Raw genomic sequence first — 26,803 nt, forward strand, 5'->3', positions numbered from 1 at the left:
AAAGGGTGTGGATAGAATTTATTTTATGTTAAACTTATTATTTTTTTGGTAAAACTACATGCTAAATAGCCATGTATGATATTTCTTAAATCTCCATGCATTCCAAACAGCCAGCACATGTTATGCAATAGTTTCTTTAAATTTTTATGTATTATTTTCTTGTTTTTATCAAGATGTAAGTCTCCGCTATTTGTATCTATTGAGAACGGCTTTTGTTCCTGAATATAGTGGTTTCTCCTACACAATTTTTTTGTGTTTTTTGAAGTGAGGGGACCTTGAATGTCAGCATTTGCAAAAACCCTTATATACAAATTTACAAATTCACTATAATTTGAATTTATAGTTATGCTACAGTAGTAGAAATAAACTACAGCTGGGAAAGTAAAAAGTAGAACATTTTTAATTCATTTAAAATTAAATACAAATATTAATTTTTTTTTTAATACCTTTTACTTCAATCTCAACTGAATGTGTATGCCTAGTAGGTGTGACACAAGTAAAAACACCAGAATCATCTCGACTGGCATGGAAGATACTTAATCTATATTCTAACTGGGAATCTCGACCAGGATCATTACTCCACCCTTCTGGATATTTCCTGAAAATAAAGCACAGTTAATCATTAATAGGGTCTTTAACTGTAAATTACATTAACTATACATATATAAAGAAAGAGATTGTTTCATTTTTATGGTTATTCTCAAGTTATAATGCAATTTAACCTTTTAACTATTAAATTGAGAATTAAGGATCTGTTTTTACTAAATATATTTAAATCATTCCAACTTAATAACCTCATAATTTTTGAAAAGAGGTACACAAAATACAGTACAAAACAGCTAAGTATGTTGTCTGTAAAAAGAGGAGACTCAGTCTTATTCAGTTGATATCTCAGATACTAGTTCAGCTATGTATGGAATCCTAGGGCACTTAGCCCCAACTGAAGCCCTCACAGAATCATCAGCTCAATAAGTTAAATATCTGTCACACTATATAGTTCAAACATGCTAATTAAGATTGGATGATTTATACCTCCTCTTTACAGAGGGGATGACCAACCAACTGCCTCTAGAGATTTACACACCACAGAGTTCTATTAAAAGCAAACTGTAACTATTAAAGATTATTGGGATTGTTTATTATACAGGGCTATCATAAAAGAATGGTGCGGTTTTGAACATGGTTTAAATTAAAACTGAATTACTTACAGTTTATGTTTTTTATTTTTCAAATTTATCATCTCAAACATTTTTTTACATAATTAATAAATTTCAATTTGTGCGCCCTTAGTCGCTCAACAAATGTCCAAACGATACTCAACTTCTCTCCAAACATTAGTTAACATTTTTTCGTTAATGGTTGTCATTGCTTCATTAATCCTGTTTTTAAGTGGTTTAGGTCGCACATTTTTTCACAAAAAATTCGCGACCTAAACCACTTAAAGCTTTTGATGTACCCCCACAAGAAAAAATCTAGAAATTTCCCTACAATCTTCCTATGAATTACTGAAACCGCACCATTCTTTTGTGATAACCCTGTCTGTATACATAGTACTTAATTAAGCTAATTAGGAATAAATATTCAGTCACTACAACCTGTATAAATCAATAAGGTTTGTCAAAAAAATCCAGGCTAATGTTTTTCAAGAAGCAGCTAGAATACAAAAATAAGTTTAACACAAAAAGTTAAGTTTATTTTGCTAGCTTCCATGGGTTTTTCTAGCTTCATCGTTAAAATCAATCATTGCTCTGAATCTGTATAAAATGTTATTAAATGTGTTTTTTATGATTATATGTTGTGTATGATGACAATATTTGAATACAAACAGTTGCGTGATAAGTAAAACTCAATAAGCACAGAGTGTTCAGATTCAGTTGTTTTCTTTGTCTTCTTGCTTAATGTAAACATCTCTTGTCATCTTCTTTCTTCTTGTTATTGAATCAGCTGAACTTAATTATTGTTAGAATTAATTATATGAAGACTTTCTTTTAAGATGTATTAGAAACAACATCACTAAATTTTTATTGTTCTAGCTAGACATATTTAATATATATTTAAAATGTGAACATAAATTATATTATAAGTCACTGCAATGTTTAATTAATGAGTGTAAATTTTGAAAGTAAATAAAGGGAGTGATTATTAATAATTGGTTATCTGGCATTACTTAATGTATACAGTTTATACAACCAATGAATTGCTCCACAGCTGAAATTGATATACATTATTTTTGGTCCTCCAAGCTGGATCATTAAGAAAAAATGAATAAGACCGGATAATTAAATAATTATGCAAAATATCAGCTACATGTGAAATTCTAATATTGTGATATATATATATAAATACCCTGCAGCTTGGTAAATTCAATCTTCCTTGGTGATCTTCAATATTAGTATTAACTTATGAATGAACGAAAATATTATTTTGGAGTTTTCTTCACATTGAATCTGTGTTTTTAATTTACGTTAACACCATTACCTACTTAATATTTGTATAATTTAGTTTACTTTGTTTTTTTGGCCATATTAGTTATTGTAATTATTATGGATACAGAACAATTAAGAAAATGAAAATCATCCATTAAAATTGGTACATTCACAGATAAATTTGATGCATCACAAGATGATAGCTACACTTTGTAAATCAGATTACAAAATCTGCTTGATTTGCACCGCAAATATAATTTCATTCAGATACAATTAGAAATGGACATTAGTGATGATAGTTTGTCTTTAGATCGAGAATAAGTCGAGGAAAATTTATGCAACGTAGAATGTAAATTGCAACATTTATTAAATAGCAAAGAGTAAATAAAGAACATTCTGTAGACATAGCTACTAAACAATACAATTGCAACCTATCAATTTACTATTGTTTAAAGGTGTCATTCTTAAATGGCCTCACTTTTTTAATATATTTAATGATTATTTACATTCTTCACTAAGAGACACCATTATTAAAAATCCTCCATTAACGAATGAAAATTATAAAATTGGATTATATTTACTGATAAAACGATTTGATAACAAATTTATGATTGCATATTTTAATGCAGATTGCATTTTAAAAATAAATTTTTTAAAGAAAATCAATAGATTTTTATAAATTCATTAATGGCATTTCTTCATTTGTAAACTCACTTGAAGCAATACAACTTGCAGTTAACATATTCAAATTCATTGTAATTCAATTTCTAACATGGCTAGATTATAATACTGCCAGATTATGGAAAGAAAATCTTAGAAAGAAAGACACATCATCGAAAATCTTAGTTTAAGTACTACAAACTCACAATTCAGTACTGGAAATGTTAAAGGACAATATTACAACAATGCATTTAAATCTCATCCTACTTTAAACATTAATAAGGATCATAAACAACATAATGTAGTTATTATTCTAGATCTAACTTTAAATATTGTTTATTTTGTAAGCTCAATCAATCATCAGTTACAAAAATGCAAAGAATTTTTTAATTTATCCAATGATGAACAAGAAGAAACTTTTTAGAACATAACTATCTCATATGTTTTCACAGAGGTTATAGTAACGATCAATGATAATCAAATAACTTGAGATTTATGTAAAAAAGACACATACAACACACTTGTTCATACTGATAAAATTAATGATTCTAAATTAAGTAATCATAGATTTAGTAATAATGACTATTGTTCACAATTAAACAAAATTGTAATTTTGTCTACTGCTGTATGTAATGTAGATGACGTTTTTGGTCATTCTCATTTGTGTAGAATCTTGATTGACTCAGACAGTTAATTAAACTTTTGGACATATGTTTGTTCGGAAATTGGGACTTCAACTCAATAAAGAATATTTCAGGCATAAATAATGCATTAGCCAAATCTGATTATATAGTACTTACATTGCACTTGTGATACAAAAACTTTTCATTCAAGGTGCATTGTGCTGTTTTGTCAGACATAACTAACTTTCCATTACATATATTTGAAACTTCATTTCTAAAAGATTTTTTAGAAATTCCAGAAATACTTGTTAAACAAAAGTAGCAATCGGTTACAAGATCTTTTGGTTCATGCCAAACCATAGGTACACCAAATGGCAAAGCCTTCCATATACCTTTCAGCCATCCTCTTAAATATACAAAACAATTAGTGCATACTATATGAGAAGCCCATGTCTTATCCTGATCATCAATTTTACACTGAAAGTACAAATGATATGCTTTTTAATTAAAGGTGTAATGTTTTTTCTATTTGATTTAAGGTAAACTCACCACTTACATAACAAAAGGCATCCACATCATTTACACAATTTCGAGACATTATGACACTGCACTGTTAACAATAACGGCAGCAATAAGACTGAACAAAATTGACTTGTGTGATTTCCACATGTCAACCAATCTTACATCCTTTCTTTTCTTTAACAGCATGCTATCTACAGAAATACCCACTTTACACAAATACTCTAAAAATTCAGTAAGTTAATTAAGCTTCAGAGTGCATCAACGTACAAGTTTATTTTGACAGGATCTTCAATGTTGCTTGCTGAATCATCATTTGGCAGTTCAATGTCATCATTATCTTCCCATGGAATTGCAACTATCTCAGTTGCATTGTTAGCCATCATACTGGTAGCCAAATCAGATGTATGTGTCAGTATCTATATCAAATTTATTAGTACTGCTCAAATCTTTTAAAATTCTCATACTTTCCTCTGCAAGACAAAAGTTGTTGCATCGGAAATTGATAAAAATTTAGCCTTTTTAAACATTTTGTTACGGTTTCCTCTTTTACGTTCTTTACTGCCATATGAATTCTTATGTAATACTATTATTGTCCAGTAGACAAAAAATAGTAAAATTGATATTGTGAGCTCATTACCAATCATCACATAATTTATTTTCGTAATAATTGATTATAAAACTATTCTTCTGTAGAGGATTTTCATGTTGTAAATCACACCCTTATTCGATGCTTGAGTGTTAGGTGGAAACCAGACTAATTTAATTAATTAGACAAATTGATATGAGGATAAGTTGCATTATCAAGGAATAATGGAACATGGCAGTTTTGAATTTTCATTTTAGAATTAATTGTTCAGCCACTCATCCATTATAGAAGACATCCAAGCTCTGATAATTGCCAGTCAACAATCTTGATAATCGCCAAGTCACAGGGAGTTTATTAACATTAATGTGAAAAAAACACTGTGGTCTTGACAACTTAATATGATGAGTGGTTTTAGAAGTTCCCCAGCCATACTTGCACAAAGGACAGTAAGGCGTTCGTTATTCTGACATCTTTACACAGACACATATCTCTTTTATTAATAAAAATATTCCTGTTTCAAGTTAAAAATGTCTTTTTCATCATAGCCAGCCAGAATGATAGCAAGTTTTGTCTGCCGTTCCTTAACTACAGACTTATCAAAATTACTTGCTTCTCCACAAACTTCATTCCAAACAATGTTATGTCTGTTTTTAAAACTTTCAAGCCATCCATTAGAACCTTTAAAATCAGGTTTGTTTAATTTTTTAGCTAACAGTGAAGCTTGGCTTTGTAAAATAGGGCCAGAAATTAGTAAATGTTTAGATTTACTATTAACAAACCATTCCCAGAACTCATCCATAATTTTTCTTATTTTTTAAATAGTAGTAAATCTTAGTTTTTCCACATATAAACTTGCCCATTAACTGATGTACAATCAATTTATCTTTGTTATTTAGTTAAATGATTTTTTCGTTTAGTGTTAAAGTAGTGTTTATGGGAAATTTTGGTGAATTTTAAAACAAAAACACATTGATAAAATAACAAAACAAATAGTAAACTGATACATATACACAATAAGGTACAATGCAGTCCAGTAATAAGATAGACACAATGCACAAGAATACAATAAAGCACTAACACATTATTTGAGGCCCGGTAAAAAACTAACATATGAACGTCAGGTAACTCGACATACACGACAAGTTTACAAGCAAGTATACTCAACTGCAGCGTACCAACAGAAAAGAAGCATAGACAAATTGTCACAGTAAACATGACATTATTTTCATGGATGTATGTAGCACCACTATGTTCTCTGCTTACATGTTTAACCCCCAATTCACATACATCTGTCATAGCTTCCTTTTAGGCTACAGTCAATTTTAATTATCTTCTAAAAGTTCTGATAAAATAGTCAATTTCCCTTTTTCAATATCCATAGTTCATACAGTATATTTTCCTTATTATTCAGGGTGCCTAACTATCCATTTCCATGTTGTGGAGATTCTGTATTATATAGAATGATCTATATTGTTTTTTTTTTTCACTTTAAGAGGAACAATATTTTCCAAAATAGGAAGGCTTCTGTCTTGTTCAGGGTCTGCTTTGAAAAGATTTCATTGTAATACAATAGTATACTATATTAATATTAATATAATAAAAGATAAAAAACTGAAAAAAATACTTAAGGAAATAAAATTCTTCAAAATTGTCAATTTTTACTGTGGAGATGTCAAATACAGTTAAGATATTTTCAGGTATATTCCTGAAATAATTACAAAAATGAAGAAATTAAAAACTAAAAATAGAAGTAATCTACCAGAAGTAAATATATTTTTGATTAATTTAATATGTATTAGAAAAAATTGAAACATTTTATAAAGGCATTAAAAACAGAAAAACCATTAAAAATTAATGAAATTTACAAAAAAAATTGTTACTTTTTTTTTAGACTGACTGCATGATATATATTACACAGCTTTTATAAGAACCTAAAGAAACAAGGAATCCAAAACATACTTAACCTCATCATTCAAACGCAGTACTATAACTGCTTATCTCATTGATCTGATTTTAAAGCACATTAGTCAAGAAAATTAACTTTTTTCAATGTATTTCCTTCTTCCCTTATCAATATTTAGGACTTTCACATTTAGACTACTAGACCCACTTGCAAGGGTCATCTGATGAACATTACATTCAAATAAAATATTCTTCTAAAAGTTCTGTTCACAGAAGGCATTAAACCCATGAATCTGCCACAATCAAATGCAATTAAAAACTGCAGACTGTAGGAATGGATTTGTTAATAAATATTAAAAATTTTAAATGAATAGATTGACAATTTTAAGAAATTCACTCTATTTGTAAAGAAAATAACAGGTTCAAACCAGTATAACAATTTGCATTAGGATACTAAATACAAATAAAGATTAATTTCTAACATGAGAATGTAGAAAAAGTAGATTCCAGGATGATAAATTGTACAGATGATCAATATTAGATAAAAAGCAGAATAAAGTTGTCTTATGAACTCATTTTCTCAAAATTTTGTAGTCTGTATTTTTTTTGGTTAATTGTTCTAGTCATAAAAAATTTCTAACAATTTTTAGAAAAAATTATCCATTCAAAAATTTAATTAATTTCTACGTGATTAACCTATACCCAGATTAATAATTAGAAGCCAACCATGTGTCAGAACACATTATTTTTTATATGCAGTAATGATTTTCCTAAAAGTGGGAAACTCACTTCTGCACTTGGCACCTGATCAATCTACAATGAAAATAAAAGATTCTCCCTTAGATGATATATTTAAATTCTTACTTAGATTTTCTGAACTTTGATTTTATTTCAAAGTTTATCAAGTTTCCACAGGTTACACTATACTACATTTACACATGCACGTGCGCACACACACACACACACACACACACAACATACACACACACACACACACACACACACACACACACACACACACACACATTGTGTCACATTACATAATATTAAGGATTAAAATATTGAAACATACCTGTAATTATGACTTACAACCCATTTAGGAGTACCAAATCTTCGAATCCAAAGACACTCCATGTGTAGAATAGTGCCTGGATAAACAATCAGCTTTCCTTCGTTACTTTGTGCAATTGGACCCAACTGATGACGGAAAAGAATTGTTGGTGGTTTTTCTACTGTAAAAAAAATCTCATGATGAACAATATAACAATATTAATACATAAAAAACATTTTTTTAGTGTAAGAACATTGCTTATTTACAGTAAATAATGTGTTACATTTAAAATTATCTACTTGGATTCAAAACATATATAATTTGGAACTATTTATTGTTTATATAAGTTATTGATAGCAAAAACCTTTAATTGTTACTCGTTAATGTATTTTCATGTGTTCATCTTAATATTTAATATTTTCAAATGAAACATTTTATGTAAGAATGAAAACTACTTTTTCATGCTAGCTTTTTCATTCTAGAAATACTGGTGCTATAACGCAATAAATAACTTAAAATTCTAGCCTAAATTTTAATTTTGAATGAGTATTTTATAAAATTTGATATTTTTTATCAAATATTGAGTATAGAACACTGGCACCTTGTAAATTCCAAAATTAAATATTTACTTTGCAATAAAACTAAGAATTAATAATAATTATTATTGCTATTAATTAATTAATAATTTCAATCACACTAAACAAGAATGCGACTTCAACTTTTTTTTTTTATGAAATAATATTCCTAAAAAAATATGAATTAGACTAGAATTTATTGATTTATTTGTTCAATATCCTGATTTTGTGGTTGATATGAAAATAGTTCAGACTTCTCGAGAATTTTTTTTTTAGTTATTTTGTCTCTGATGGGCTTAATAATATTCCTCCAGGTTATTTATCACTAAACTTCTCCATCTACTTACCCCCACCTTTCTCAAATCCTAATAAACATCATCAAGCCATCTATTTCTGGATCATTTTTTCTTCTGTTGAATGATTTAATCTTCATTTTTACTTTTTCAATCCTTGATCTTCCACCCTTAGAACATACCCCAGTCGGCTTACTCATTCTGCTTAAATAAATTTTACTACAAAGTACTAGGAAAACCCTACCTATAAGTTCCTTCACCTCTTTATTTGTGTAGTCCTCCATTCTCCACTTCTACAGATCCATAAATTCTCCTTAAAACATTTCTTTCAAAAATCCTTAAGACACTTATCAGAAGTTGTCATTGATCAGGTCTCTGAAACATGTATAACCATTGATCTCGCACAAATATTATATATCTTCATTTCTATGAAACCTCATCACCTTGTTTTAAACCACTATTAAACTTGAATTCCTGGTTTAAGCACCCACTGATTCTGACTTCAGCTCTCTTGCATCTCATTGTTATCTCAACAAGTCTAAGTAACCTTTCTGGTAATTGAACCTTTTTTAGAGCCTGATATATTTCCTCCTTTAAGTTTACTCAAAAGCCTGCCTGAAATCTTTGAATAAAATGTGCAAGTTAACAACTTGTTCACAAAACTTTTTAAAAACTTGCTGTACTGAAAAAATTTGGTATGCAATAGCTTCATCTTACATTGAAAATCTCTTAACAAGTTCATAAGTTCATAAGTACATTCAATCTTTCATACAACACATTAGGAAATATATTTTACATAAGACTCAACAAAGTAAGTCCCTATAGGTCTTCCAAACAGCTTTATATCCACATTTTTGCAAATTGGGATGAATAATTCCAACATTCCAATCCTCCAGCACTTCCTCCTTCTCTCAAATAATATTAATCAGCCCATGAAATTTATCCTCCAAAGATTCATCACCATTTGTAATCAGTTCAGCAACAATTGTATCAACTGTTGGGGGCTTCACTATTTTTCTGTTTTTTTTCATGGCATTCTTGAGTTCATTCCTGTTAGGAGTTTCCACTAACTCACCTTAGCATTCATCACATTTACATGGCCATCATTCATTTTCTTGATCGTTACTATTCCATAGTTCTTACGGCGTGACCTGTTTCTTTCTATCACTTTCTTCTTCTTCACTGAATAAAATTTACCTCATTTCCTAATGTTATCTTTTTCAACACAACATGTTTATTTGCTGCTTCTCTCCTCTTCCTTCTGTATAACTTATTAGCTTCTCTTCTAACTGCTTATACTTTTTGAAAACTGCTCTGATCTTTCTCGGAAACATTTTTTTTCTTGGAATGTTCTTTTACTTATGACCTTCTTGCATTCCACATCATACATTATGCTATTCCTCATATATAATTGGACAGAGTTCCATTCTATTTAAATTATCCTTGACCATCTTTCGATAATCTTCTTTTATCTACTTCATATTCAGTTAACCAACATCCCATGTTTTCATTATGTCTGTAGATCCCTGTATCTTGCCAATTCTTTCATATAAAACTACATTCACCAAGAAATATTATTGGAGTTGCAATTACGCCCCTGCAGCTTCTAACATCAATAACAGATGATTCATAATCAAATGCTAATTGTCTGATTCATAATGATGCCAAGAATTTTCCAGGTACCTAGGATTCTTTGAATCATAATTTATCTAAAACTAAGGGTGATAAAAAGTTGTATTATAGATCTGTAATGTATACAAAAAAGCAATTCAAGAAATGGTATCATACTTAGAGAAACATTAAAAAATTTTTTTTGTCTATCAGTGTTATCAAAGTGCAACATTGTATGCTATAGTAAAAATTTAAATCTGATTTGTTATTATGTACAACTTGCTGCATCAGATTAAAACAAGCTATTACTAATGATAATATGATAAAAAAGAAGATATAAATAAACACATTATCGGTAGCACCTATTTTATGTTATTGTCACATACATGGCATTAGTTGTAGCTAATAAAAACCTAGTATACGAATACCCAGCTTATCAATTAACAGGAACAGAAACAAACAATAAATTCATTTTACTATTAACAGCATCTAATTATTATTAGCATTTTAAATATTTAGAAAATATTTTTCTATGATTTTTACAATTTAATATTGTTTATTTATTTTCTCCAGCAACAGGTTGAAATGCAGTTACAATTATTAGAAGGATGAACATTGTATAGAATATGAAAAAATTTCAATTTCCAAATTGGGATCTGAACCAGGATAGTAATATATATATGTTCACCATATTATGAACATATATGTGTAATATATATATATATATATATATATATATATATATATCTATATATATATCACACTAAACATTCAGCTAAACAGAATTGAAGTAAAAATAGTTAACTAACGTGCATAGTCATTTTCTTGATTAAGTCCGAAACAAACTGGTCGCTGTCCATCCCATTCTCCTTGTGAACATCGTCTTCGTGAAGAACCAATCATAGCATACTTTCCAATATCAGCACATCTAAATAACTGAAACATAAAATTATACGCAGGGCTTAAACAAAGTAAAAATATAGTAAAATATATGAATAAATTACTCTAATAAAGTTCGGCAATGCTTTTTTTAAAAAAACCTTTCATTAGTGATCAATCATCACTGACAGAGGAGTTGCTCATATAACATATAGAATCAGATTTTAATCTGTTTAAAAAGTGGATAGTTTTTAAAAAATTGAAGAAAAACCTATAAAATTTTAATTCTCTGCAATTGAATAATTATATTCTTAAGAGATTTTGATATTGTCTTTTTCAATAAGTTATTTAAAACTGTATACTTGTCTTCCTCAAGAATAACTTTTCAGATTGACTTCTGAGTCAATCTGAATTTCCTCCACCAGTCTTTAGACTTTCCTATAGGTAAGTAGATCTCACAACTGTTGAGGAATAGTTAGCAGATAATCATTTAACTGAAATTTGGTAATTAAATGCATTTCTGTGGAATTAAAAAGAGAGAAATTTTCATCTTCCTTTGCTTCAGATGAATTTTCTTGAAATTTGGTTCATATTGGATATCACATTCTTCTACAAGTTTTATAAGCCATTGATGAATGAATGTAAGCCATGACAGATGAATCTCCACACTAAAAGAAGGTCAAATAGAATATTTTATATTTGGAGAAATAATTTGATTCCAGAGAAACAGGTAGACACAAGTAGTACCTATTCACATAGTTATGAGGTTCCTGCAATCCCACATGGATAGTATAAGCGTGTATTTAACCTGCTAGTCAGTAGCTTTTTAACACAAGATGCAACAGTTCTTTAACTCATATTACACAATGGACGAGTATAACAAGTCCAACCATCTTTGTTCAGTTGAATGACAGATGAGTATATGAGGGTTGTCTGAAAAGTTTTGAGCCTAACATAGAAAGACGTATTTTTCTGTCAAATATAATTTTATTTTTCAACAAAGTCTCCTTCAAGTCAATACACTTTTTCCAGCAATGTTGTAACCTCTTTAACCCTTCCAAGTGGTAGCTGGCATCTTTCTCCACAAAATAGGCGTTTACTTATGCAATAACCACCTAGTCCAATGAAAATCTTTTTCCTCAAAGTTTCACTTGGAGGAAAGCTTGGAAAAAAAAAAGTCGTTTGACAACTAAAAGAAAACAAAATTCCTTTACCATTCCAAAAAACAGTCGCCATCATCTTCTCGGCTGATGGAACCGTCTTCGCCTTTTTCAGAGCAGGTTCACCCTTTGCAGTCCATTGTTTTGACTGTTGTTTCGTCTCAGGACATTTTCACAAAAACACTCACAATGACTTAAACAATTATTAAATAACAACTGAGCGTCCAAAGTGACTGAAATTTTAGTGAATACCTTTCAACACATGCGTGAATACATTCCCTAACGTTTGTTGACGATGCTGCGATCTTCGTATTGAGGCTCAAAACTTTTCAGACAACTCTTGTATGTCGTCCTTGTGTTTAAAATTCTATATCTTTCAAATAGATTGAAACAACAAAGCAATACCTGAATCTAGGTATTGTTTCGTTGATTTTAGATGTTCAGTGTTTTTTACTGAATTCATATATAAAGTTTTTACTCTATTGGATAATTTTTAAATTGTGGTTTCAGTGAAATAATATTTGTGAGGCACTGCATAAATATTTGTGAGGCATGTTTGTTTACGTGCCTCACGTGCCAATTCTGATTGTGATAAAGAGATTGAGGTTGTGTCTGTTGAACATGAACAAATTAATGAATTAGTTTGATAATGAATATTTTGATAGTAGTTCTGAAGGGGAACTAGATGATGAGCACAGGGGCTCGAAATATAAAGATTAGGTTATTTGTTATCATGATTTTTATTCATCGGATGATGATTATTATGACCACCAGCATTCAAAATAAAAAAAAGTTGTTTCTGTAACTGAACCTTTGGTTAGTGATATTATTTCTAATATTTCTACTTCTAAGCCTACTATTGCTACTATTACTCCTCTTAGTTTTTCTTCTGAAATTCATATCATTTCTGTTGACAATTCTATTTGTACCGAATTAGATTTATGCCTACTTTCAACTTCATCAGTTTCCTATTATTGGCAATGTTACACTTTCATAACATTGTAACAACTCTTATAATTTTTTGTTATCGTAAAATAATTTCTAAGAATAATAATGTTTCTATCTACACGTAGTTCTCAAGCGTAAGAAACCAAACATGTGTGAAACAATAGTATTCACTGGAAGTAAAACATCAGACAAGCTCTGGTTTTGTGTTGTATTTACTAAGTTTTTCTTTCAAGTGACATAACTTTTTACTCCAGTGTGATATCTAAATGAATTTATAGTACTTTTCAAGAAGTTGCCCACAGCCGAACTGTAAATTAGTCAGTTGTTGTTGTTAGATAGCACCAATGAAAGGAAAACATATGTACTATTTATTTATTAAACGAGAAAATAAATAAATAGTACTTTTTTTCTTTTTAACTGTATGTTTTCTTTTTAACTGTGATGTACTGTAATATCATTAAAATAATACAATGATACTGTAGTAATAAAACAGTAAAATAAAGTACAGTATTTTTTGAATACAGTAATTTACATACATCATTACTGTGTAACTTAACAAGAACCTAACCTGTATATCTACATTAAATGCAGAGTCTTAATTTACGCGAAATCATTATAAGCAGAAATTTTCCAGAACGTAACACCCGTTTAAATTGAAGGTGTACTGTATAATAAATTTATATAATAAATAAATATAATGTAACCAAACTTAACCTACGCTCAAGTTTGGTTAGATTATATTTATAATTATATTTATCTATTATATAAAGTTAGATTATAATTTTAATTTATTTATTTTCTTCTTTCAGTGGCACCATCTAACAACTAAAACAACTGACTTAACTACAGACTTAACTACTCGGTTGCGGGCATCTTGAAAAGCACTGAAAGTGTTTCTGTGTTTTTAAAAATGTTATATGCAATATAAATAACTTAAAATTATACAATAATTTGTAAAACTCTAGAAAGTCACATTTATCTTTCCTTTTTTTAGATAAAACAAATCTCCCATGTCTTTTTTTCCAGGTAATAAAACTAATATAAGGAAATTTTACAATTATGATAAGTAGAAATTTTTTATAAAACCAATCTAAATTCCCCAGTTACCATGGAATAACATGTGCTGAGAAGTCCATGGTTAAAAGTGTTAATGAACACACTTTATCTGATTACCCACAGGTTTCTTAATGCTTTTTTCTAAATAAGAACTTGTTTCAGTGCTATATATTACTTTTAAAATTGTTGCTGGCTAATTGATGCAAATTCAAGTCCAGATATAGTTTAATCAGTTAACGCCTGAATTAATTTTTTAATTATAAATATCCTTTCATTATGTTATTTTCACTACAGAAACAATCTTTATATTATTTATTGAAGCCCTATATAAAAATTAGCATGAAAATTCAGAGGGTGTGGTTTTGCATCGCTAGGCACTAATACTGCCTTGTTGGGCATGAGCCACAATTGCCATATGGCACCGCTAGGCATTCTCATTGTATTTGTTTAGAATATACAACTCATCATGTGGGAATCTTTATTCATCATTATCATATTTCTTCATAAAATTTTCTGCAAACCTCTTTTTCAAAGGATTTTCAAGAGAGCAAAACTTCCACACTTTCAACAAAAGCTTCGTTGTTTACAGGATAATAAAATGATTTATTGACAGAAACCGATCTCTTCTCATTGACTTTGTACACAAGTTCATTTCTCATATCTGAACTCATTTCCCAGTATCGACATTTTCCTGGCAATATATTGTAATCGGATACAATTAGTATACCAAAAAATACTTTTATTTCTTCCTTGGTGATGAAAGGATTTGGGATACTTGTGAAACAGGCGTAACTCATCAAAAAATTATTCAAAAATATTTCACGGAGACATTTCACAATATTTCATATAATTTCTTTAGGGAAAACTATGTTGTGCCCAGATATGTCATTGTCCATGTTCTTGAAACCATTTATTTTTTAATTTTATTTTTATGTGGTGATGCTTTAGGCCTGCTAGGAAGACAGAACGTTGAAATAATATTTCCATCATTATTACGACTTGAACAAGAAGGGCTATTTCAATCATTACTGTTGACTAACAGGTATGATATAAAGTACAAAACCAATAGACTCATCAGCTCCAATTCTCTACAAACCAGAAAAAACTTCAGCTCCAGCAAGTAGCTGACATTTGTTCAAGTTATTTAATAGTTCACCATCATCTTCATCAGCTGAATCTTCAACTGAATGTACCTCAAGATCAAGTGGTTCAATAAATATAGATTCAATTTATCATCTTCTACTACCATCAATATTTTATTCATGTTCAGAGACCTGAAAACCGCCATTGCAAATCTGTTTCACATGAACTATTTTAAAAAAAAATTAATAATAAAAAAGTTATTTTGTGAATAATCTAGGAAAGATTTTCCCAGATATTTTTAAATGGTGATGTTATAGTAGAAATATTCAAAAATTCATTTATAAAGCATATTGCTTAGTATTTTTCTTTTTTTTATTAGACAAATTAGCTATGATAATCATATCTAACTGTCTTTCTTATTCATGACAATCAAAAGACATAAAAGAACATTTGAAATAAATGTCTAAAAATAATTAAAAAAAAGAAGAAAAACACTAAACTAACAAAAATCATCACTGGCTAATTTAGCAGGGTAAGCGCTTAGCAGTACTGCTTGGCATCCACTATGTTTAGTTACAATTTTAGGATTTTTAGGTTCATTAACCAAGGTAATAAGACATTTGGCAGAAAAAAATTACAAGAACTGACAAAGAAATTTCATTACTTATCTTGATGGATTTCCATTATAACCGCAGTACAACATGAAGTCACCAAAATGAAAAATACAGTCACACTGACTGGCGTATTCAAATAGTAACAATTGTACCCTCCGTTAAAAACCTAACAAAGCATTAAAATCATACTTTACTAACAGCACCTCCAAAATTAAGACTTGTAGAGAACAAAGAAATGTGGGTGCCGTTTGGCACCCCAAGCCGGCCTCCATGGTGCGAGTGGTAGCATCTCAGTCATTCATCCAGAGGTCTCAGGTTCAAATCCTGGTCAGGCATGGCATTTTTACACACTCTACAAATCATTCATCTCATCCTCTGAAGCAATACCTAACGACAGTCCCAAACGTTAAATAAAATATAAAAAAAGGCATTAACGGTTTAAGTAATACAGTAAGACAAATGTTGGCAATGAAAATGTCCTAGTACTAAATAAATTACCTTATTTCTTAAGTTACAATTTTTTTTTGGGGCACACAATGAAGATTTGTTATTAGCGCCCAGCAGCAATGCTTCTATAATAAACAAATGGTAAATATCATGGACATATAAACAATTAAAATCAGCTATTACGCAAAGACAGGAGTTACAAATTGAATAGAGTTATAAATTGTACAGTCTTAATCTGTAATGGTTAAAAACAAAGATTATATGCATTAACCTTTAGTGTATACATTTTATAACTTCTGAGGGGGATTAACAGTTACAGTTATTACGCTAATTGCTAACAGCATCAAAAGAGATCTCATTTCCTCTTTTCATTAGGTGAGAAACAAGGGTAAAAATATGGAATGATGTAGGAAGGGTATGAACATGTTTAAAAAATGCATTGGAAAGAATTCTAAGAATGATGGAAGTAGAGGTAACTGGAAAAGAACCAAGAGGTCATCCAAGGTCAACATGAAAAGAGGGAGTTAAGAAAGGCAAGGAGAAAAGGGACTAGCAATAGATAAAGAAGGAAAATGATGGAAGGGAATAAATAAAAAGAAGTTCTGAGTACCCAGATGTAGCAAGTAGTAGTTAAAGCAAATTGTGTTAAAGGAGATCAGGATGCATATATGCAGTAAACACTAAATTATGCAAGCAGTTCAAGGGTTAAGAGCAAGTACAAAATATTTTAACTTAAAAAAAACTTACAAGAACAGCACCAGATGGAAATTCAACAACATCTTCTGTAATTGGTTGATCTCGATAAAATGTTGCAACATTTGGTTCAGTATTATGAAAGACACAAGTTGAATTATCCTTTACAACCACTGCATCCTGAGGATCCTCAACATCTAAAAAATTAGATAAATAAATAAATAAAATTATAACTATATATATATATATATATATTTATTTATATATATATGTATTTCACAATAACAATTATCATTATTATTATTTATTATTTCATATAATTATATTAATAACCAGAAGTGGTTCACGTAGGTGCAACGCACTGCGGCCATGTTAGTCGCTAGGATGTATCAGATTGATTTCAAGCCTGCCATTCTGGTGGTTGCTAGCATTATACTCATTGCTCTTTTGGCAAGGCAAGGAAGCACCAGGACACCTACAGGAGGCCACAGGCCGGTAAAGATCAGGAGACCATCACCAAGTAGGAATAGACTCAAATATTCCTCGCTTGGCAGCAGTGGTATGGGGAGATGGAGTACTACTTAACCTAGTTTTTCAACGTGTCACAGGTACTTCCGCATTTATCTCCATCCCATAGGAAAAACAACCTATCCTTATCCCCTGACTGCCACTATTGCTCCAGTATACAGGATGGCACCTTTTACAAATGAGCTCAGTGGGCGGCAGATCAAAGAATATTAGAGGTGGATCTTGGAGCACTAAGTCCCCCCCCCAAAACATCGTTGCAATGATGCTCCACGACCTGAGCAGCTGGGAGAGTGTGGCCCAATTCATCAGGAGCATTCTCAGCACCAAGAAGGGTGGTCTTCTCAGGCTAGGACAAGAGCATTCTGCCTTAATAATATGTAAAATGGTTCAGAGTTGAGTACTGGTAGAAACAGTAGTAGTTTTAATCAGTAGTTTGCTCATGGTAATTGGATAAGACCACCATTGGGAGCCCGACACTCAATGCATAAATGCATTTCCATCTCCCTCCCCCATCAAAAAAATAAATAAATAAAATTATTATTACTATATTTACAAATACGATGTAAAACAAATATAATAAATGGATAACAATATCTGAAAAAAAAAAAAATTTACCACAACTAAGTGAACGACCAAGCCAGCTACCATCTTCACAAACTATACGCCATGTAGTTTTTTCACCCATTATGCTTGCTATACAATTGAAAGTAACTTCTGTACCATCTGGAAAACTAGAAATAAAAAAATAGTAATAAATTTACTAAAAAAAAAACATACATGATTTTAGATCAATGTAAAACACTTTTATATTAAAATTGAAGTTTTAATTAAAAGTTTAGCTTATACTTAAAATAAGCAATGGATGTAATATTTAAAATCTGACAAAATAATAACTTCAACAAAAGTCAAATTGAGCCTCCATGAGGTTTGCCTGGATACATCTGTAACAAATAGGAAAAATTGTCTGGTAAACTGAATCTAGACAAACTTCACAACATCATTAATCAACTCATACCCCTTCTACCACCTCACTAGATCACATCTAGAATTGTTACTCAGGACCTAGTCCCACCACAGGTGACCCCTTGACAATGTACCATGAAAGGTCTTTTATGGAATACTGCACTGGCTGAACTAAGCAACATCAGAGTTAAGAGAAGGCAGCACATAGATACGGTGGGCTGCCACTTAGAAGATAATATATAATCAGAAGCAATGGAATGCCCTGACACCACGTACATGAACAAGCACAATACAAAATCCAAAGTCAAACCAAAGTAAATCACTTAACATTTATACACATTAAACTCACTCATGCAGACTGGGTAAACTAGAAATAATAACTGACCTTAAGGGCCAACAAAAAATTCTCATTGTGGAACTGCAGGAAATAAGAAACATTGACCAGGATATCATGTAATCTCAAGAATATAGGTTCTGTAAAAGTATACCTGGTAAGAGAATGATGAAAAGTTTAGAATAGGCTTTTTGGTCAGCCTCAAAGTAATAAACTTTGTAAAAGAATTTAAGTCCCAATCCTCAAAGATCTCAACACTCAGGCCTAAAAGCATTATAAAAATCTACCCCCTTAATAAATGTCAACGCCCTCACTAATAATAAAAACAAATCTCCAAAAGACCGTAAAAATCACAAAAGTTCTGGGACCTACTTGACCAGACCATAAATAACATCCCTACAAATTATATTAAACAATAAATCAAAGACGTCTTCAACACAACTAGACAGAGAAAGAAGATATGGTGACAGTACTGGAAAATGGTTCGCCCAAAGCAGAACAAATGAAAACTGACAAAGACTCACTGAAATCCACATACTCGTATTTCAAGAGGAAACCTCAAAAACTCAAAACCTGGAAACACTGTGACCACACTAAAGGAGAATGACAACTAGATCATGTCTTCATGGACAAACACCAACTTACATAAAAGTCCTCTGAGGAACATTTAATCTCTAATGGTTCACAGAGTACACCTCTTAATTTTACCTTTGAGTTAGTGTTTGTGAGGGTCAGTTTTATTGTGTTTATTAATTTAGGATGTAGTCTGAGTTTTTTAATAGGAATTTTTAGTAGGAATTCTCTTTGTGGGTGCAATCGTATGCCTTCTTAAAGTCTGCAATCATTATCACCATGATTCTGCTTCTTTTTCTGTTGTAATCCATAAACAACTGCATTGGGCACAGTTTTTTTTTTGTCCTCTCCGAGGACTTTTACAATGTAAAAGTTCTCTGAGGAGTAGACACAGGCTCAGATCACTATGTAGTCAAAATTAGAATTAAATTCACTCCCCAAAGGAAGCAACAAAACCAAGCCTCTAAAACTAAAAAACAGACCTTACCCAACCAAGCAAGAATAAAAATTACCAAAAAGCAACCGAAAAAATAACTATTTTTTATTTTTTTGTCAAAGACTTCGTCAACAACCTTAAAAAATTCACAGAAGAATTTATCTCAATAAAACCCCATAAAAGGCATCAATAGTGGAACAGCAAATGAAATGAAACAGTGGAGAAGAGACATCAAGCATGGTTATTACATCGATCCTAAAAACAGAAATGTCCTTCCAAAATTAAAAAAAAAAACAAAGTAAAGAAACCATATAAACCCTACGGAAAATAAAAAGACAACACCATAAAGACACACTGAAATCAATAAAAGGAATTTAACTGACAGAATTCCTAAACTTTGAGCACCACTCAATTACAGTATCAGCAGCCCAATAACAATACCACTTGAAAACAACCCTCCCACAGTAGAAGAAGTCTACGAAACACTTGATGAAATGAAGAATTACAGTGTAGCAGGAGAAGATCTTTGTAGAAATCTGGAAACATGCAGGAAGACCAGCAAAAATTGCCCTTCATAACAGCTTGTCAACATCTGGATAAAAAAAACTACCAAAACACTGGATGACAGCCCTTATCCACCTGATACACAAAAAAGTGGACGAAACAGACCCTAACAACTACAGGGGAATCTCACTCCTAGATACAACATAAAAAACTCTTTCAAGAATCTTCCTCAACAGGATCAATTAACAACTCGAGAAAGAACTAGGAGAACATCAGTCTGGTTTCATACCTTGGAGGAGCTGTCCAGACCAGAGTCTCAAGCTAATAATGAATTACAACAGAAAAAGAAGCAGAGATATTAATGATAATGTTTGTAGACTTGAAGGAAGCATACAATTTTAACTACAAAGAGAATACTTCTAAAAATTCTAAGGCGCTTCAAACTACATCCCAAATTAATAAACAAGATAAAACTAACCCTTACAAACACTGTCAAAAGTGAAATTAAGAAGCATAATCTAAGAACCATTTGAGATCAAACCGGGACTGCACTAAGGCGATGTCCCACTGCTACTATTCAATTGCACTCTGGAAATGCTAATAAGGAAACGGCTCAAAACATTCTCCCAAAAATAAAAATAGGCCAAAAAATTAAAACTAACTGCCTTGTTTCACTGACAACTTAGCACTACTAGGAAACAAAATTGATGAAATTAAAACACAGATATTAGAACTTCAAAAAATTGCAAATAAAACTGACCTCAAAATATAATTAAAAAAGACAAATATGCTCCAAAAACCAATACAATTAAAGGAAATAAACGGTAATGAAGTCAAAATAGAAACCTAACTTAAATTGGAGAAATAATAACAAACATCCTAAACAAAAAAAACCTCAATCCTAATAAGAACAAACAAACTAGCCACAACACAAAAATTAACCTAGTACACTTTCAGTAATAAATGTCTATCCATAAAGACAAAAATAAGACATTACAAAATATTTATAAAGCCAGAAGCTACATATGCAGCAGAAACACTTTTGCACCTGAATGAACAATCAGAGCAGACAGACTTCAGAAAATCAAAAGAAGAATTGGAAGAACCTGCATCAACAAAAAGTACCTGAAATACAGGCAGTGGTGGATCATGCCCAACAAAGTTGTGTACAAAGAGTTAGAACCCATCACTGTGCCATGTATAAGAGGAAACAAGGATTCATTGGACACATCATGAGGATGTAATATTTGAGACTTCTGAAACAGCTAGTACAGTTAAAAAAAAAAAAAAAAACAAAAAAGACCAAAAGAGGATGCAGATGAACCAGAGAAATAACAGATGATATAAAATAAATTGGCCTTACAACAAAAGACACCACAGGCAAGACGAAACACTTCATTTGTTATTATTTCTCCAAGGTATTTAAATTGGGTTTTTATTTTGACTTCATCACTGTTTACATTTACTTCTTTTAATTGTGTTGGTTTTTGGGACGTAGTTTCCGTCTTCTTGAATTATATTTTGAGGCCTGTTTTATTTGCAATGTTTTGAAGTTCTAGTATCTGCGTTTTCGCTTCATTAATGTCCTTTGCTAATAGTGCTAAGTCTTGTGTTAAACAAAAAAATCAAGGATAAAAACACTTGCATCAAACTCACAAGACTGAAACACACAATATAAATATTTTCAACACCAAAAAGGACACAGAGATTGAATCATATGAAAAATAATGGGAGGGCCGCAAGGCCTGAACAGTCCCTTCAAAGAGACTTGGATAATGGACTGACTAAAGTGATCCTATGTATCATAAAAAATGAAAAAAAAATTAATATATCCCAGTAACACTGTACATTTTCTTATCCCAAATTCTTCCAATATAAGTGGAATATTCATGCACATCCTAAGAAATTCAAGAAAAATGGATTGTTCCAAACATATTTTTATTCTCTTATATAAATAAGAAATAAATATATATTTTATTCTTAGTGGTACATAAAACAATACATAATTGATGTCAGGAATGTTATGCTATTCAACAGATTAAAAAAAAAGTACTGCCCCAATATTTGTTTGGATGGATAAAGAGTAAAATGAATATTAAACAATGAACTATAGCTGGCGTGTTTATTTTATAAATTTGCACTTTTCAATCAGTTTCAAGGTGAATTGATAAACCTTTTACTCTTACATTAATAAAATTTTAAACACAAGTTTAGTTTTGTTTATTAGTTTAGATGCATGCATTATGATTTAACAAAATGGCAGTAATGTAAAATTCTTGTTTTTGATTCACCTAACATATCAAAATCACTAAAGAGTTTTTTCACATGCATTTTAACCATACCCAACCAACTAATGACTATTTCTGCTAAAAAGTTATTATAAATATACTTTTCTCATTATATATTTCTTGTTCAGCCTTCTTGAGATTATACACAAGAAAACTGCAGCTTGTTAAAAATGCACATAAGTAATTTAAATAATCATCTAGTGATCTTAATAATTAAATATAATTCATATGGCACTTAAGATTATCATCAGAGCTTCACTTATGTAACTCAAAAAACATAGCACAACTTACATTCTTATTTGATAGTGAAGTCTACTTCATGACCCATTGATGTTCAGTGAATTACAGTTTTCATGGCCTGAGCAAGTATTCATACTATGTACTTCTAATTAGTTCCAAAATGATGTTATTAAGATGATCCAGGGATTATAAATTCAGATCGTAAGAACATTCTGTACATAGACTAAAGCTATGTACTTTGGTAGTATCCCTTGGGATACTACCAAGACTGAATTCTTATATGTTAGGGATTTTTCTATATCATGGGACACGTCAGTGCCATATCTCAAGATATCTGCTAGAGCATGGATCAGCAATAATGAGATGTCTTTATGCTGTGTAAATAGTTGCTGGAGAAAAACAGTTTGTTGAAATAATAATGCCAGTCACTGTAAAACTATTTGTCATTAAATTGTGAAGTCATAACCACTTTCAGGTTTCATCCTTTTAAGTACTACTCTTGTGGGGTTGGGGGCAGGATGAATATCTACTATCTTGATAAAAGCTTTACTCTGGGGTGGGGAATTGTATGTTTCATCCAATGGTCCTTCCATAGTCCTTATCTTTAATCATCTATCACCATTTCTTTATCCTTGATTTATTCTTTTACATATTAGGTTCTGTGGGTGTAAATCAAATTCTTCTGGGTCTACATCAAGGATATGGGAACATGTTTTGTTAGTGAATGATCAATTCCTGCTAAATGCACGACAAGCTAATTTTTAAGTTTTTTAGATCAAATAGGTCACAAACTTATTAAAACTCATTATTTGATCAAACTACATTTTAATTCATATAAATGAGGTTTTCTTGTTGTTATCTAATAATAACATCATTACTGGTAGATTAAGGCACATACAACTAACTATAGCACTCAAATGTTTAGTTTGCATATTTTATCATCATACTTCTGCCAAAACACATACAATCTACTCTGTTAGATTTTAGTAAAGGCTTTGTCACCTGAATGCTTCACTCTACTCAATAATTCTATTACCTCAGTTTACATATAGAAAAACTGAAAACAATGTTCATAAATTTAGAAGAAGTTTTATTAATTCTGAAGTTCTGAAATACATGATGATGTAGAAGATAAATAGAATAAAACATATTTTAATTAAGATTTAAAACTAACTTCCTTTCAGCATCACCAAGAGGTTCTCCATTTTTAAAGACAAGTGATCCTTGAACTCTAGCAGGAGGACCACAAGATCCTCTGAGACCAGAAAGGTAATCAACAGAGCCCATTTCTCCAGCCTTTGTAATATCACCACCAGTTATGTACTCTCCACCATCTATATATAAAAAAAAATCTTATAATAGTATTTTTATATGTATAAAGGGGTTTGATCAACAGTTTCATCCTATTTTTTAATTTATTTGAAAAAATATGCCTTTGTTTACTTACATCCAAAAATTGCAGTTTCACCTAGGTGATTGATGGACATGTTTTACTGCCATCTACATATACACACAGTAAATATTAACCTGCAATAAACTAAAAGTTTTATTGATATTTATTCTGCACAAAAGACGTCACTTAGAATATGTTAAACAGAGAAAAGTCTTCTTATAAATACTTCATGTTAAATGATACATACACATACACATAAGTGAGTATATTAAAAGTATATGAGTATAACTCATTGTAGTTTATGATGAAATTCCCATTCAAGTTTTATTAAAACTGGTACCATTACTGTTATACTATGAGAAACAAATTAACTGACAGAAATATAAAAAAAATTGTACATATGACTTTTTTCTGCTTCAATCTGTTTCTAGAAACTAAGACATAAAAAAGACTGTCAAAAACAATATGCACATGAAAGTTTAATTTTATATTAATTGATTTCTATTTTAATAATTTTTTTTAATATTAATCTTATGCTGCTAACAAGGCATTAATTTTTCATAATTGAAGGTAATTTGGCTTAAGGAGATCCTAAACCTCACTGACTCCCACTGATTGTTTTCTTCACAATTTAAATAAAAAGTGTGAAAAAGAATGGGTTGCAAGATCTAAATATTTGTTTTCAAAAAAAAATCTATCCAAATTCAGTTGAAAGCTTTTTCTGGCAAGTAGTCTCAACAACCTCTTTGGTGTGATTGAGATTTTTATATGTTGTTGAAAAATTCTGTTATTTGAAAGTAAGACTGAATATCAAAAAACACTTTTATTTTTATGTTAAGGTTCCTATACGACCCAGTGTGACCTTGGTAAGCAACTGAGTTCAAACTATTTAATTGGCCTAAATAAACAAATAAATTGGAAACAAAAGGATGAAATTAAAAATGAAAAGACTGAATGAAGACTGTTAAAAAAAAAATTCCTTTAAAAAAGTAATGATTCCATGTTTAGGTATCTGCCTAAAGATGATATGAATGCTAATAACTTCTTTGGTAATAATGTATAGATTGACTAGTTATTTCGTAAAATTTACTTCCCAATCTTAAATATATTTAATTTCAAAGACGTAACTAAGAATTATGGCATTCTTACAATTATATTATGGAATTATTTCAAATTTAAACTAGTTTTGAATGATTAACTATTGACGCCAACTATAAATGATCAATTATTTGTTATATTTTGTTATTTACAACTAAACAAATAGGATAAAGGATCATTCAGTAAATGATTCATTATGTGTCAAGATAATTTGAATCTTGGAAGCTAACAATCACTCTCCATGTGAATTTTTACATTACAACTAAATAATTATATTTTTTTACAAAATAAAATGTTTATTTTTATTGTAACTAATTATATTCAGTTAGAATGAAATGAATCTAATTACATAAATCACTTATATCTATAAAGTAATTATTTATTTATAAATTACCTTTTCTGCAAGAAGGAGTTCTAGGTCTCAGTTCACCAAGTACACACTCAACTGGTGCATTTGTACTAGGTTTATAATCTGTATCACATTGGTACGTCACTGATGAACCATTACCAATTGTAAGGCCAGCACGGTAACCTAGTAAATACTGACCATGACTAATATGAGGAAGTTCACATGGAGCTGTAAACCAAATAAATTGTTTTACTGAATTATTTTTAATTAATTAATATGCATAAAGGTTTAACAGTACATAAAAATAAAATAATGGTGGTATACATTTCTTTCCTTATTAATAAATAATGCTGTTAACCTTATTAATAAGGTTAATGTTATAAAGTTTAGAACAGATGTCATATTAAACAGTTGATCAATTATTTTAAATAAATATATAGTAGAACATAACTAATTCAATTCCAGGGCACCTGAAACATGTTTATATTTCAATAAAATGGTATAATATTTCCAAAAATTAAAACAATTATTTACTTCATTAAAAATGTATAAAGTTATCAACTAATCTAATAATAAATTGTCATATTTTACATGCCAGATATTTAAAAAAATATATTTTATAGTGGCAATGATTGCTGCAGGAGAATTACTTTAATAATTATACTTGTTTTCACACCAATAACAGTGAAAAAGCCTTTTACTGGGTTAAGTGGTGAGCAAGATTAAATTAATAATTTCATCTCATTCGATTCTGTTTACCAGAGATTACAATTAATTTAACTGTTTTAGAGTTTTAATTTTAATTTCCTGGCAATGGGCTACTGTAGCATCTATAGCTATAAAGCAAAATATGGTGATCTTGGAAAATTTTGGATATGGTGGTTTATCAAATCATTAAGTTTCATTATCCACCTTCCTGCTGGAATAGGAAGGTGGCGTTTGTGCCCAGTAGCTCCCAGATCAGGCTG

General features: G+C 30.3%; 1 protein-coding gene across 4 annotated transcripts in view; it reads right to left on the bottom strand.

Annotated features, from left to right (window-relative positions):
• The window catches only part of Hasp (Hig-anchoring scaffold protein), a 502,258-nt gene that overhangs the window by 18,224 nt on the left and 457,231 nt on the right, over positions 1–26,803 (bottom strand). For 3 of the 4 annotated variants that reach the window (XM_075381941.1, XM_075381913.1, XM_075381921.1), the window contains exons 15-21: positions 25,881–26,063; positions 24,170–24,329; positions 18,273–18,388; positions 17,184–17,326; positions 11,059–11,185; positions 7,792–7,951; positions 447–598 (exon numbers count right to left, since the gene is read on the bottom strand). In XM_075381941.1, the coding sequence (XP_075238056.1) occupies positions 447–598; positions 7,792–7,951; positions 11,059–11,185; positions 17,184–17,326; positions 18,273–18,388; positions 24,170–24,329; positions 25,881–26,063 (1,041 nt within the window). The remainder of the gene's footprint in view (positions 1–446; positions 599–7,791; positions 7,952–11,058; positions 11,186–17,183; positions 17,327–18,272; positions 18,389–24,169; positions 24,330–25,880; positions 26,064–26,803) is intronic. The other variant, XM_075381932.1, reaches the window with a different exon arrangement.

The sequence above is a fragment of the Lycorma delicatula genome, chromosome 1, assembly GCF_047948215.1.
Source record: "Lycorma delicatula isolate Av1 chromosome 1, ASM4794821v1, whole genome shotgun sequence".
In the NCBI taxonomy this organism is placed as follows: domain Eukaryota; kingdom Metazoa; phylum Arthropoda; class Insecta; order Hemiptera; family Fulgoridae; genus Lycorma; species Lycorma delicatula.